The 15291-nt window shown below is 45.9% G+C and overlaps 2 protein-coding genes across 2 annotated transcripts in view; both read left to right on the top strand.

The window, feature by feature from the left end:
• klf11a (Kruppel-like factor 11a) overlaps positions 1-3455 on the top strand; it is a 4927-nt gene extending 1472 nt beyond the window's left edge. The window contains exons 2-4 of the mRNA XM_024291727.2: positions 1016-1237; positions 1326-2190; positions 2352-3455. Of these exons, the coding sequence (XP_024147495.1) occupies positions 1016-1237; positions 1326-2190; positions 2352-2641 (1377 nt within the window). The 3' untranslated portion in view covers positions 2642-3455. The remainder of the gene's footprint in view (positions 1-1015; positions 1238-1325; positions 2191-2351) is intronic.
• A 3340-nt stretch (positions 3456-6795) lies between these two features.
• LOC112158109 (inverted formin-2) overlaps positions 6796-15291 on the top strand; it is a 17510-nt gene continuing 9014 nt past the window's right edge. The window contains exons 1-8 of the mRNA XM_024291308.2: positions 6796-7307; positions 10909-11042; positions 11130-11391; positions 12759-12874; positions 13153-13312; positions 14308-14341; positions 14407-14548; positions 15022-15291. Coding sequence (XP_024147076.1) covers positions 10914-11042; positions 11130-11391; positions 12759-12874; positions 13153-13312; positions 14308-14341; positions 14407-14548; positions 15022-15291 — 1113 coding nt within the window. The 5' untranslated portion in view covers positions 6796-7307; positions 10909-10913. The remainder of the gene's footprint in view (positions 7308-10908; positions 11043-11129; positions 11392-12758; positions 12875-13152; positions 13313-14307; positions 14342-14406; positions 14549-15021) is intronic.

The following is a 15291-nucleotide window of genomic DNA, read 5'->3' as shown; positions in this document are numbered from 1 at the left end:
GCTGATTTGCTGCTGCTCTTCCTCCATCTGTCTGGTCAGCGAGCAGCAGGAACTCTGTTAAACATGGACTGAAAATCCAGAAAAACAGTTTGAACAAAACCAAAGTGGGAGTCTTTGGAGGTGAGCTGGGGGGGCTGTTTCTGCCCTTGCAGTGCGCCCCCTGCAGGTGGCACACCCCTACCTCTCAAACAGTTATGTGGGGCTCCGTTGGAGGTGGGGGGGTGAGTAATCTACCATCAACCAGCATCTCCTTGTTCAGAGATGCTTAAGCATGTTTTCCTTTTGGTCTGTGTGTTTATTCCTGGATTCTCAGAAAGACAGTGTTTGCTCTAATCTTGTTTACTGATGTGTGTATATGTACACACAAATACGTCTATCAATATGCATCATCTCTTTAGAAGAATTAATACTCCAAAACAAGACAACTTGGATCAAATACATTGTAAGCTTGGAGTTCATGATTTCATTGTTGACACTTGTGATGATGAGGAGAGCTGCTCGTGGTCGGATCTGTAGGAGAACAGAAATGAAGGATGCTGCAGCCCTGAAGCCCTGAAGCAAGGCAGGCCTTCCAGCAGTTCTTCTTCTACCTTAGTAACAACATTTCATGGAGTCAGAGATCTCCTGTGACTCTAACAGGAATGAATCAAAGTGGAGCGGTTCCAGTTCTGCTTTACAGCTTACGTTTAGTTCAGTTATCAGAACCAGCATTAGTGACCAGTTCTGACCCGTGAGAGCTGCAGCTGCTCTGTGCTCTCCAGTGAGGCCATGGCAGAGTCCGTAGCTTCAGCAGATGTGATGTCAGCCATTAGATCATTTATGTATTAAACAAAATGATGTTTGGTCTTGAAAAACGTTTTTTCATTGTTTGAGATTGTTGGAGCTGAACTCAGAAAACGATCAGATGGTTTCAGTGGAAAACAGGAAAATCGATCATGACTTTTATTTCTCTTACACATAAAAATAGATGTATAAATAGATTGAATATAAGGTTTCCTGATGTCGCCCCCTGCAGGTGGGGGGTGTGAAGGGACAGGTCACAGCGCCCATGGAGCCGAAGTCATGCGTTCAATACCACGACCTGGAGGCGGCCGAGGCGCTCGTCAGCATGAGCTTCTGGGGTCAAAAGCTGCTCAAGCCCCGCCCACTGACCCCCACTTCAGACTCAGGTGACTCCCTGCAGCTTCAGCAGGAGGGGGCCGATGCAGCGAAGGACATGATCGCTCTGTCTTCTCTGGTGAGAATGGGTTTGATTCTCCAAAAATAAAGTTTCAGACATGTTTCCATCAGCTCTTCCTTTCTGAATAATATCCCCCCCCCCACAGTGTATGACTCCTCCTCACAGCCCCAGCTACAGCGAGGCCTCCACCAGCACAGCTCTCAACACAGCTTCCACCGCCAGTCCCTCTTCCTGCGGACACGTCTTACTGTGCTCCAGTCCTGCTACCTGTTCCCCCCCTCCCAGTGACTTCCAGACCTGCCGGTCCCCCCCCAGGTCCTCCCCTCTTACCTCAGAGACATCACCACTTTCACCTCAAACTAAGTTGTCCTGCAAAGCGATGGCCACCAGCGTCATCCGCCACACAGCCGATAGCCTCAGCACCGCCACGCCCGGACCCCCCACCCCGGAAACCTCCATGCTTCCAGCTCCAGAACACCCCCCACAGGAGAAGGACACACCTTCCCCCTCTCCTAACAGCAAAGCTGCTCCTTCGTCAGCCGCCCCCCCCTCCTCTACCTCACCATGCTCCGCAGCATTCCCGTCGTCTCCGGTGCTCTGCCAGGTTTTCCCGGTCAACAGCCAGACGGGGATGATCTCGGCCTTTGTCCAGGCGCCGGTGCAGGTGCAGACTCAGGCGGGGACCAAGCCCATCCTGCCCCAGTCCCCCCCTCCAGGCTTTGCTCAGCCTCTGCTGGTGAGCTCTGCTGTGACTCAGGGGACGGTCATGTTCGTGGTGCCTCAGGCCCCCGTCCCCCAACCACAGCAGGGCACACAAACCGTCATGACACTGGGCAGCACCAAGCTCCTCCCCTTAGCCCCAGCTCCAGTGTACCTGCCGTCAGGGCCGAGCGCCGCCACCTCGCAGGCCGACTTCTTACGCAGAAGGAACTATGTGTGCACGTTCCCCGGCTGCAGGAAGACCTACTTCAAGAGCTCCCACCTGAAGGCTCACCTGCGCACACATACAGGTACCACCCGCATGTTGAGGTCTTTACCTACATTTGGGGTTCTCATCCCCGTGACAGGGATCAGGTCTGACTGCCTTTGAATCTGCACTGAGATTGAGAATCCAGACCTGATCTGTCACAGGAAAGAGGGCGCAGGTGTAACTTTCCCTCTCGCTCTGCAGGTGAGAAGCCGTTCAGCTGCCACTGGGAGGGCTGCGAGAAAAAGTTTGCCCGCTCCGACGAGCTGTCCCGCCACCGCCGCACCCACACGGGCGAGAAGAAGTTTGTATGCTCCGTGTGTGACCGGCGCTTCATGCGCAGTGACCACCTGACCAAACACACCCGCCGACACATGACCACCAAGAGGGCGTCGTCGTGGTCTGCCGAAAACCGAGAGCTCAAAAGATCCCTGCCCAAGGGCCCCAGCCGGAGCCCGGCGCTCGCCGTTGATGTGCCGGCGTCCTCCAACTGACCAACTCAGGACCAAAGGGGTCTGGGTGTGGGCTGCAGACGAGGCGCTTCCTTCAGCCACAGCTGCGCTGTAGAGTCTGCAGACCTCGGACACGTTTACAGAACCTCAGAGTCAGGAACCAGAACCTCATAGACGGTTGTAAAAAGGAAGTTCTTCGTCTTCATGTCACATGGTTCAAATGACCAAGCTGCCGTTTTCCCGATTCACCACTGGGGTGTCCCAGTCTGCTCAGGACATTTTATTCCCACAACCAAATACTCAATGCAAGAACTCCGGGGGGTCAGGATGCTGCTCATTCAACATTGCACTGGATTTTGAAAGTCTGGCTTGTTTTTCTACTCTGCGTGTAGCCCTGTTTACGTCACGTGTAAAAGTCACATTTAGCCAAACGTGCGCACTCCTTTTGTTGTTTGCCAAAGCTTCTTTATCGTGCTCATGTTGTTATCCAGCTTCTGTATAGTGTCTGACTGTAAATACTGTAAATACATATCTATATGAATGTTATGCATACTTTCCATTTATTGACAGTAATTGATATTTTTTAAATGAACTGTTTTCATTACTGTGACACTATCTTTTATCTTTGTTTTAAACATTATCATAAACATTTAACGGTATTTAAGAAACATTTGTTGAGGGAAAAAGTGCATTTTTTAATTTGGCCCATAGTGTAGCCAGTAAGGGAATACCTCATGTTATTAAATGTTATTCTCATAATAACATCTCATATCAGAATAATCTCATTTCTGAACGTTTGCTTGTGGATGACAGTGAACAGTACGACTTTTGTAATAAAACTTTACCTTAAAGATTTGCTTTCATGTTTTTCTCTTCTACCTGCTTCCATGTAGGTTGAACTCTGTAAAACTTCAGAAAGATTTCTTTGGAAGATTTTCTTGAAATGGTGATGTCACCGCTGTGCCCTGTGATCAGGGCTCTCTGGACTGATTTAGGAAGGAAGTTACAAACTCAAGATTTACTTTGGGATAATTCTCTCAAAATCACAGAAGCTGGAATAGAATAAAAAAATTCATTTTTTAGTTAATTTACTTGATTATTTCTTTACGACTACTGGAGTTTCATGAATTACTCTGATGCCCCAGATATGAAGATGTCTGCAAAAGAGACAAATATCTCACATCCTAAATGCCCCAAGAACAAACCATATAAGGTAAGAAATGACTGTTGGGAAGAATGTATTCATAGGATAATGACTAATTCTCTGAATCAGTAAGTAACTGATGAGGATCAACACAGCAAAGTAGAAAAGGAAAGTGAGAACTTAATTGTACAGAGAGTTTCACACACATTCAAACCAATCACTGCAGGAAAGCCCAGATTTTGGAAACTCTGAATCTACCACTTCATTCTTGAGTGTTTTGGAACTTTTCTTTAATTATAAAAATCGTGGAAAATGTTATTTAACAATTCCTGTCAAAACATTCAACTTTCATAGAATATAGATCTACAGTTTCATTGATTTTAAGGAATTTGTTTATTTTTACATGGTTTCAGCTCATTAAACCCACAAAAACAGCATTAAAAAAGATAAAGACAGAGATTCTGATCACATCAAATCAACCAAAATAAAGTATTTTCTGGATGAAATGTCCATCTTCAATGCAGGTAGAGTCCCGGTCCTGCTGGCAGAGGGAATCTTCATCTCCATCTAGATCCTCAGCAGGAGGAGTCATGAAGATCTGTTAGACTGTTGAAGACAGCAGAGTTTACCAACAGCAGAGCTGGACATTGCAGTCCAGATCATGACTGAGTGTGGAGATTTCTCTCTGGACCTCCAGCAGTTTGGGTTCTGCTCCTCACCAGTCTTCCTCCAAACCTTTGGACCTCGATTCCCGAATGAAAGACGCACTTTCCTTTGATCAGAAAACAGGAGCTTTGACCTCTGGCCAACAGTCCTTCTTCTCCTAGGCTCAGTTAAGACGGTTCCTCCGGTGGTCCAGGATCAGAAGTGTCTTGACCTGAGGAACCACGATGTAGTAGTCCATCTCCTGAATCTGGAGGTTTGTGAAGCTGTTCCTCATTCCACTCTGTCTGGATGTCTGCAGGTTCTTGAATCTTTTGGGTAATCCGCTGAAGCCCACGGTCGTCCTCTTTGCTGGATCATCTTCTCCTGACAGTTCTCCTTCCATTAGACTTTCTGTTGATCTGCTGGACACGGCGTTCTGTGAACAGCCAGCCTCCTCAGGTGTGAAGTTTAATGCTTTCCCCAGACTGTGGAGGGGATCAGTGATGGTCTTCTGGATAGTTGTCTTCCTCATATTGAACTTAACTGAGACAATTGAACCGAACAGAACCAACTGAATGACATCTGGGGAACCTGTGCAGGTGAAATGAGTTTAGATTAGTTGATCAAAATGTTTAACCCCCCCCCCAAATTTATTAATAAAGTAATTTTGATTTGATGTTGTGCTATAAACTCATGCCAAACATTTAGGAGAATACACCACTAAAAGTTTGTTTACAATTAATGGAGATAATACATCACTAGAGTTTCCTCTCAAGCTTCTGAGAAAAACCTGAGAACACAATGAAAGAATGACCTCTTCTTTCAAGAATGAAAGTAAAATGAAATATTTAGAAAAACATGGAAAACAAATAAAAAATACTCACAGAAAATAAAGATTTTAATGTTTGGATTATTTTCACATCTTTATTCATTTCATCAAAAAGAAGAAACACAGATGGAATAACTTCAGCTTGAAGTCCTTGAAAGTCCACATCTGAGGATTTCACCCAGACAAGCGGATGCTCCAAGCTGGTAAAGAGAGGTCACCAACGCCTCTTCTTCCTAAGGACTCTGAGGAAGTGCAACGGCTAGAGTGACAAGAACCCCGGTGCAGAGAGACAATCAGGCTCGGACTCAGAAATGCAGCAAATCTTCAAAGACCCCAGCGGCCCATCACGCAGACTTTTGACCCTCCTACCCCCTGGGAGGTGTTACAGAGTCTCCGAGCTAAAATCCCCGCTTCTGGAACAGCTTCTTCCAGACAGCTGTCAGACTTCTGAACTCTGCCTCCTGACATCTAGACCCCACAACACCCCTAGACTGAATACACAAGCAACAGTCAACACCAACTCCATCCTCTCACAACAATAACACGTGGACTGAATCCCCACTTACACCGCCTGCACGTCATCTGTTGAATTTATGTCACTTCATTCACTGTAGTCATTAACTCCTCCCGTAACTATTTATTCTACAATGTACATTTGTATACATATATTGCTAAAGCTCTCTGGTTTTATACAAACTGTATTTTGTTGTTGGGTACTTGAGACATTTGCAAAGAAGTTAGAAGTTTTTATTTAAGTGGTTGTATGCACTTAACATTTCACAACCTTTAAATGATAATCTACATGAACCAAAAAGGAATGTTCTGAAGCATCATGCTAATCAAAGCCCAAAAAAATACAACTAACACACATCATCAAATTGACAAATATGCCACAAATATAGAAAACAACATTTTTAACCAAATACATATTCATATGTACAAAGTCATAGACATATACATACATACTACATATACATATATTACAGCAACATACATACATAATTACACACGTATTTACTAAAACAAAATTCAATTTCACTAGTATCAATCTTTTTTTGTTACTTTTTTAAGAGTATTGACTAATTTAATACCTATACTTTCCAAAGTTTTGTACCAAAAACAGAACATCTCCATTTTACATTTGTTCTTGCCCTGCAGGATTCAAACATAAAACTACCTCTTAAATTATAATGTTCCTCTTTTCTCTTAAAACATGACTGCACTCTCAAGGACAAACTTCTTTGAAAGGCACCAAAAGAAATTCCCAACATTCTTACATACATTTTGTAAAGACTATATAGTTGAATTCTATTCTATTCTATTCTATTCTATTCTATTCTATTCTATTCTATTCTATTCTATTCTATTCTATTCTATATATTACAACACCTAACATGTGTAAATCCTGCACGTTCTTTAGACCTCCTATAGTTCCTTGTCGGTTTGTGTAGAGTATAGTTCACCTCAGCTCCTCCAGTCAGGAACATCCATCGGGAACATCCCTTCATCCCACAGCGGAGCTGCATCTGCCACAGCAGGGAGACACTGCCCCCTCCCGGTGGAAAGGCGCTGCTGCAGGCAGACCCGGACAGCTGCAGCTCAGAACTTCATCAGAGAGCGTGGCCGTGAAAATGTTGATGATCTCTGCGCTGGTGGAAGCCCCACCAGGAGGAGGCACCTCCATGTATTATGAATCTCTTATGCATGTGAATAACAGCTGTGGTTTAGCTCCGCCCCCTGCTTGACAACATGCACGGAGAGCCAAAGTGAGAGCCAATCTTCGGAACTGAGCTCTGTACAAGCCGGTCCAAACGTGGCTCCAGCTGCTCCGCGGGACTTCCCCCACATTACCTCCGGAAACGCACCTTTGACAACTTTACGTGGCCGTGGGGGCGTGGCCCGACCCACCTTTGCTTGACACCGCCCTCTAAACTCGCTCGCTGATGCTGATCGGTCTGATCGGAACCACGTAAAGGTACGCGGTCAGAGCGCGCAGGGACGCGTCATCGTCGGTACAAACTGTCACAAAAGTTTAGACCTGCAGCTTGGAGCCGTGGACCCCCACCCACCGACCCCCCACCTTCAGCTGGGTGAGTGCGAGCCAGAGCATCCCCCCCAAACCGCTGTTTGGGTCGGTTCTGTTCGGTCTTGAGACGGGTTTATGTTGTAACAGTAAACGTTGTGTTCGGGGAAATGTTTCTGTTTCAACCACAGTGTACAGATCGACGTTCCGGTTCGGGTTTTGGTCCGGTACGGGTTAAAGCTGAGCTTTTCTTCATCTTTGAAATTCTCCTCTGTTCTGATCGTAACCGAACGGGATCTTCCCGGTCCAACAGCAGAACCTGAACGGTCTCATGACCCCACTGATCGTTGGTTTCTGTTGGTTCTCCATGATGAGTACAATCACCTGTACACAGGTATTAAACGACAGCAGCTGAGCTGGGCGGGGGACGGGGTGTTGGATGTAGGTTTGTTTGTCTTGACTGTAATGTTGTTGTTGTGTTGGATGTAATTGTGTTGGATGTATGTTGGTTGTCAATCAATTCAGTTTTATTTCTATGCTCTAATACCACTAAAACAATGGTCTCATTGGGCTTCATACAGAAGCAGAAGGTCAGTCATAAAATATAAACAACAGCTAAAAACTAAACCGACTAAATAAAACTACTTATCCCTGTCCTTGGACCCCCCTCCCTGTAAGGAACAACTCAGAAAAAAAAAAACAGATTCAGGAAAAAAGAAGAAACCTCAGGGATGTCCACATGAAGGAGAGATCATCTCCCAGGACGGACAGGAGATACCAGAACTGTTAAAGAAAGATTAGCTCATCTAACTCTCCAACTATATGTTTAAATAGTTTAGCAGATGAGCTTCATCCAGATGGGCTGAAGGACAGCTGGGGATGTAAGAACAGGAACACCGAGGGGCCTCCTGGAAGCTGAAGTCTCTCCTGCTCTCCCCGCAGGAGGAGTGGGAGAGAATTGTTAATTGTGGTTGTTGTGTTGCATGTAGCATTGGTTGGTTATGTTTCTCTCTGTGGTTTCAAAGCACTTGTTAAATGACTGAGTGTCTTCAGGAATGCGGTGGAGGACACGCGCGTCTTCCTGCCTCCTCTTTTCGGCAGCATCCTGAAGGAATGACATGGCTCTCCCTTCAATGACCTGGACTTGTTGAAGCACATCTCACATTCCTCAGAGGCTGCATGCCTCAGGCTTACTGCTGATCTTTCCTAATCGATAAAGTCAGGGTGTTGCCAGCAGTAGTAACTGTAACTCACATATTTTCTCTCATTCCTTCAGCACATTCCTGCTTGGTCCTTTAAACCTGACAGCAACATTCCAGATCCTTTAAACCTTGGTGCTTTTTTGGCTCTCAGAAGATCAGATCAGACTTAAGCAGACAGTCATTTTCTTCAACCTCACTTCTGAAAATGAATGGCCCTTTTTAAATAAACACCGTTTATTCCTGATTAAATTCAGACCATCTCTGAGTTTATGAGTTTGGGCAGGCGAGGAGCTGTTGACTCTGACTGCAGTGGACGGAATGCTTCAAGGCTTTTCTGAACCCTGCTGACACGCTTTCTGTTGAGGAAACGGATGCTGGAGCTTCCAGGGTGGGGCTGTCATCACTGGAGCCGAAGTCTTTGAGGTAGTTGAAGAGCTCCTTGGTGGAAAGGTGCTTTAGGTGGGTGAATCTTTCTGGATGCAGTAGGACTGTCTCGGCTACTGCAGCTCAGCAGCTTCGTATGACAGGCAGGGGCAGTACCACTGCCCTGGGAGACTGGGATGGTGGTTCCTCTTTTCTAAAAGGGGGGCTGGATTCTTTGTTCCAGTTATTGTGGAAATCCGACTCTTAACACTCCCTGGGAAAGTCTATTCCAGAGTACTGGAGAGCAGAGATCAGCTGTAATGCTGTCATTGCACCGGTCTGTTGGTGTGGTGAAGAAAGAGCGGAGCCAGAAGGTAAAGCTCTGAATTTACTGGCTGATCTTCGTTCCTGTACTCAGGTATGATCAGGAGCTCTGGGTCATGTGATGTCCTGGCTACAAGCGGCTGAAATGAGTTTCCTCCAAGGGTGTCTGGGCGCTCCCTCAGAGATAGGGTGAGAAGCTCTGTCACCCGGAGGGAGCTCGGAGTAGAGCCGCTTCTCCTCAACATTGAGAGGATCCAGTTGAGGTGGCTGGAGCATCTGGTCCGGACCTCCAGGGGGAGGTTTCCCTGACACGGCACTTCAATAGAAACCCTGATGAAGACTCGGGACACGCTGGAGAGACCATGTCTTTGCCTGGAAATGCCTCTAGATTCCCCCAGAGGAGCTGGAGGAAGTGGCTGAACATTTTTGCTTTGACTGCTGCGCCACTGCTCGGTCCCACCAAAGAAAATAAATGGATGGGTGAAATGTATGTAGCTTTTGTTGAATTAATCCACATATTATTTAGTCATGGTTACCAGGGCCGGTCCTGGGGATAGGTGAGCTAGGCGGCATCTGCTGGAGGGAATGCCAAATTGCAATGATTTTTTTGTTTGGAAATCCTTAAACTTTAAACACTGGAGGTGCCTGCCAAGCGATCTCCGTGGTGACAACATTATAGTGATGGAACAGTGTTTAGCCCAGCTGCCTTTCATTGTAAGGGTCAGAGTTTGAGTTCGTTAGGGAGAAGTAGCATTATTCTGAAAAATGTTTTTAGCCGGTAATTATTTAATCCTTGACAATTAAAATAAATACTTATTTCAACATATTCTAGGCAGCTGAGGTACTTCTTCTTTTTGTCGGGACATGGTATTTGTGTTTATGGGCGTGCAGGGGCAAAAATCATGTTTCGCCTAGAGTGCCATGCAGCCCAGGGCCGGGGCTGACTGTAGCAGTCTTACCATTATAAACATGATTTGTTTGTCCATTTCTCAAAATATGTGGCTGCAACTTTTAAGGTAGTATTTTTCATCAACTATCCTACTCTGATGCTAATGCTGTCTTCAAATTCAATGGAAGATCCAGCAGTTAGACATTAATCCTAGTATTTGTCATTCTTGGTTTTTATGTCACTGTATTGCTCAGACCAACTACAGAATCTTCAAGATTATTGCAATAGCTTTTTTCAGAAAAAGCTATTTTTCTGTGTCAGCATTTCTGAACTCCTGAGTTGAGGTAACGGATGTTTGCTAAAAGCCAGAATGTGAAAGCTATGAAGGCCAGGAACAGGAAACTTTGATTCTCCTGCTCCAAACCCTCACACTTTAATTTCTTCATTTGGAGGGCTAACCAGTTTTCACAAAGCCGATCCTTCTCAGATCTTCCAACACTTTGGATCTCCTTTTCTCCTGTCGTTTTGTCGTCACACATTGGGCTGATTATGGGCACAGCCCTTATCCGTCCTTCTAGGACTGTGCAACATTTGAGTATTGTCTTCACAATGATGATGATATCAGTGACGACGTCCCATTGTGACTGTGTGATCCTATCAGAGCAGCAGGTCAACTGGAGCAGTCTCATTGTTGACAGACAGCCTGCACACATTCCTCCACAGCACGTTTCCTTGCCGCTGGCCTGCCGGCTGAAGGAGCATGCGCATCAGTGAAGACATGACGTTGGCTATATCTTTTTGCAGTCATCGGAATGTGCATTTTTAAAGCCAGTTTGTCTGCTTTTGTCTGGAGCTGTGGATGTTTTCATTTTTTTGTTTCTTCCCTGCAGCCATCATGGCTTCTAAAACAAAATGGGAGATGTTGAAAGACTGCGTGACCAAAAGCCCTCCCTCCGACCCAGATGCCAAGCTGGAGGCGAACATGGAGAACGCTGACCCTGAGCTGTGCATCCGCCTGCTGCAGGTACAGCTGCTGGCTCCCCTGAAGACTGATGTTCTCCAGCTCTCCAGCTCCAAGTTCCTTCAGTGATTGAAACTGCTGTATATCCAGGTTCCTACAGAGGTGAACTACTCAGGTTTGAGGCGGCGCCTTGAGTCCAGCAACGAGTCTTGGATGATTCAGTTCCTGGAAATGCATGGTCTGGATCTTCTGATGGAGGCGCTGGAGCACCTGTCAGGCCGTGGCTGTGCCCGTATGTCTGACGCTCTGCTGCAGCTCACCTGTGTGGGCTGTGTTCGTGCCATCATGAACTCCTCCCCAGGGGTTCACTTCATCCTGGACAACCAGATGTATGTCAGGAACCTGATTCAAGGTGGGTGAGGACCTGCTGTTCACTGTGGGTCCAAAAGCTCACTGCTAACCCTAAAGACAAACGGCTCACTGCAAATACTGTGGAAATAAGATTAGATCCTCCTCTGGTTAATCTGAATTTTAGATTTAATCTGAGTTTAGATCAGGTCTCTGTCGATTATTTTTAGGGTCTTAGTTCTGATGTTATTTGTAGAGTTTACAAACATTTATTGAGATTCTAGCTGTACTTGGTTGTGTTGATACTTTCGCCTCATAGTTTTTTAAGATAAGATTTGTGCAGCATTACAGGTAGAAATACTGGAGCAGAAAAAATGACACGGAGAGGATAAAAAGGAGTTAGACCATGGGTCATAATAATGCAGAGTGGTTAAAACTGCATTCAATGAAACGGTCACATTTAACCCCTTGAAACCTGAATGTATTCCTCTGAAGAGAGATCTCCTTCAGCTCAGCACACCTGAAGATGAGGTGGATATTGAAACTGTCCCAAAGCTTTGCTTCCGCTATAAGAACAATTTCATGTAGGTTTATGCTCACAAGTAGGCATGAAATTAAGGAAAGTTTGGAACAGAAGTGTGCATCAAAAGGCATTATGGAGCTAAAGATAATAGAGGTCCAGAGTTTAATTTAATTATTATAATTTTCTAGCTTTATGTTTTTTTGTATGCTTTTAAGGCTTTTTATACTATATTCAAATATTTTTAGTAAAATTTTGTTTTTTTCCAAATCATTTTTGCATTTTGAACATTATTTTCTTTTATTCTGATTTTCTATCCAGTTTCTTCTTTTTTTACAAAGAAGCTTAGCAGTTTCAGAAAAAACATCTACTTTGTGGACTTCTTTCAGTGTTAAATCCTGTTTTCAGTGTTGGGGACGAGCTTTAGCTTTCATCTTTTCATGAGAAAAACACCAAACTTCTGCTTGTGATTGGACACGCACTGATTCCAAGCTAATCAAAGGCAGATGAGTTTTTTCACTGACTGACGATAAAGTGTCAAACGTGTAAAAGCCATGAAGATCCCTGACTGTCCTTTAGTCTCAGTAGGAATGAGAAACATTTGTGTCCAAACATGGAGAATAAGCCCGTTTAGATTTTGTTTCCTGAACGTTTACAATTTTTAAAGCCACACAACTTTCTTGGGGCAGCTGTGGTGCAGCGGTAGAGCGGTTGACTTGTGATCAGAATATTGCAGGTTCGATTCCATGTGTTGAAGTGTCCTTGGGCAAGACACTGAACCCCACATTGCCTCTGGTGGTAAGGATGGCGCCAGTGTTTGGCAGCGAGCCACCATCATAGAGTGAATGTGTGAATGGATCTGATGGTCCGTGCTATTGAAGTTCAGATGTGCCCCCCCTGCCTCTCCCCAGCTCTGGACACATCTAACCTGATGGTGAAGATGCAGGTGTTTGAGCTGCTGGCAGCGCTCGCCCTCTTTGACCCTCAGGGACGTTACCTGACTCTGGACGCCTTCAACCACTACAAGGTCATACATCATCTGGCTCCTCCCTCCTCCTCAGATGTTTTCTGTTTTCTCTACTTTGCTGTTCAGCAGAACCTCTGATCCCTCAAACACCTGCACAGATGTTAAAGCTGCACACCATACTTGACAAAACTCCATACAACTTCTTTATCTTAAGGGTTGCCATGGCAAAGCACTCAGCTCCATCTAACCATTTCTTTTTCCTCCTCATTCTGCACAAGCTACAAGTCAAGCACACACATGTGTGCACGTGGTGAGAGGTTGGCTGTGTTTGTGTTCAGAGCCTGAAGAAGCAGCAGTACCGCTTCAGCGTGATCGTGAATGAGCTTCAGGCCACCGACAACGCGCCGTACATGGTGACGCTGATGGGTGTGGTCAACGTGCTGCTCCTGGAACAGGAGGATCTGCGCAGCAGGAACAGACTGCGGCAAGAATTCATCGGTACGCCGTCATTCCATCCTCACACGCTGACCACCCCAGTGAAACGAGGAGACCCAAATGGAACCGGTCCAGAGCTGCCTTCTTTATTTATTTCACTTTCACTGTGGAAAGGGGTCTCAGAGCAGTTCTGTGTCATTGATGATGTCATTAACAAGCATTCAGTCATTTTAAGAGTTTTGACAACATTGAGCTCTAACTCATCATAAGGCGCTGCAGTCAGTTTAAGCATGAGAGACATGGTTAAAGAAAAGCAGCAGCCTGTCTTTTTCCACTATGTAAGAGAGAAAATGTTAGTCCAGCTTGATTACCTGGCTCAGCTGTGTCCAGCCAATCAGAACAGCTAGAACAGGGTATATTCTGGATAGTTCGGTTCCCCCATTGAGTTTACTCTAAAGCACAGATTCCATACTGAGGTCATGTCAGCTTGAAACATGCAAGGGACATCAAACCAAGCCCTCATAGCTCCACGTAGCTCCAGCTGTGATGCTAAGATCTACCATGAAGGTTAACTGACCTTTCCTGTATTTCCATACAAGTAATCAGTTGATGTGATTAAAACTTTGGCTGGAATCCCTGTTCTGAACTTAGAACTGGAGGAAATGTTCTCTGATAGGAAGAATAAACCTGCAGCAGAAGCTGCTGGGGGGGTAGAGGGGACTATGACAGGACGAACAAACGGAAAATCAAAAACAGCATCTGTCATCAGACCACAGAGCCAGGTCTGACAACAGAATATGGATTTTGACTTTTAAAATGTACCAACAGGGATGGAAGATAGCAGAAACAAGGGTCTCAGAGAAACTTGCTGCTTTCCTGCTGTGGATGTAGTGTTGTGTCATGCTAGCTTTAGCTCGCCTCATGATGCCAGCACAGAAACCTGGAGAAACACTAGAGCATGTTTGTGAGACACATCTATTCAATCATTGTATTTCCTGTTCATGCAAACAAAAGATGAGATTTTAATGAAAAGCTCTAATATTCCTGTGATATTCCAGGCCTGCAGCTGTTGGATCTGCTCCCCAGAATGAGGTATGATCTCACCTTCTTCTGCAGCTTCCATCAGAATGGGATGCATCTCTGCTTTCTGTCTCCAGGGAGACGGAGGACGTGGATCTGAACATCCAATGTGATGCTTTTGAGGATTCCATGGCGGAGGATGAGGAGGAGATGGAAAGGCTGTATGGAGGGATTGACATGAGCAGTCACGAGGAAGTCTTCACCTCACTTTTTGCTAAGGTCTCACTTCTCTCCTTCCTATCTTCCCTTGTGACCTAACACCCCCTTCATGGGAAGTGGTGTGTATTTATGAAGCGCTTTACTACCTTCTTAGAAGGTCCAAAGCATTTCACAGTCCCATTCACCCGTCCACACACTGATGGTCCGCCAGCGAACATTGGAGTCTACCTATAACCACCGGGACCAACACATACGCAGGCCGGAACCAAACCTGCGATATTCCAATCAGAGGTCCACCGCTCCACCCCTGGACCCATCCATCGCCATTCTACTTATTTCACTCAGAACAGCCAAATTTCTGCAGCTCAGTGCAGACATCACTGATGGAGTGGAATACCTGCAGTGTCCACATCAGAACAGTTGTTGGTTGTTCAGCCATGTAGCGAGGCATGACCAAACACGTTAGAGCTTTTACTGCAGGGAATACCTCTACCATCTCATGCTGTCGTTTTCTCCGTCTGTTCGGTGTCCAGGTGTCCACCAGTCCGTCTGCTGTCCACCTGCTGTCCATCCTTCAGGCGCTGCTGCTGGTGGATCCCAACAGATCCGACATCTGGTCGGCCCTGGAGGATCTGGCTGGACGGGCCACACTGCTGACTGAGGAGTGTGAGTCTGCAGCCTCCATCCTGGAGAGGCTCCTCCCTCAAAAGCCCTCAGCCAATCACAGGGTCCAAACAGTTGACAGGGCAATTCAGACTCAGCTGCAGGGGCCCCTCACTACTGCAGCCCCCCCACCACCCCCC

Source organism: Oryzias melastigma, linkage group LG24 (assembly GCF_002922805.2).
Source record: "Oryzias melastigma strain HK-1 linkage group LG24, ASM292280v2, whole genome shotgun sequence".
Taxonomy (NCBI): domain Eukaryota; kingdom Metazoa; phylum Chordata; class Actinopteri; order Beloniformes; family Adrianichthyidae; genus Oryzias; species Oryzias melastigma.
The sequence above is the reverse complement of the archived record's forward strand: the minus strand, read 5'-3'. Positions and strand labels throughout refer to the sequence as shown.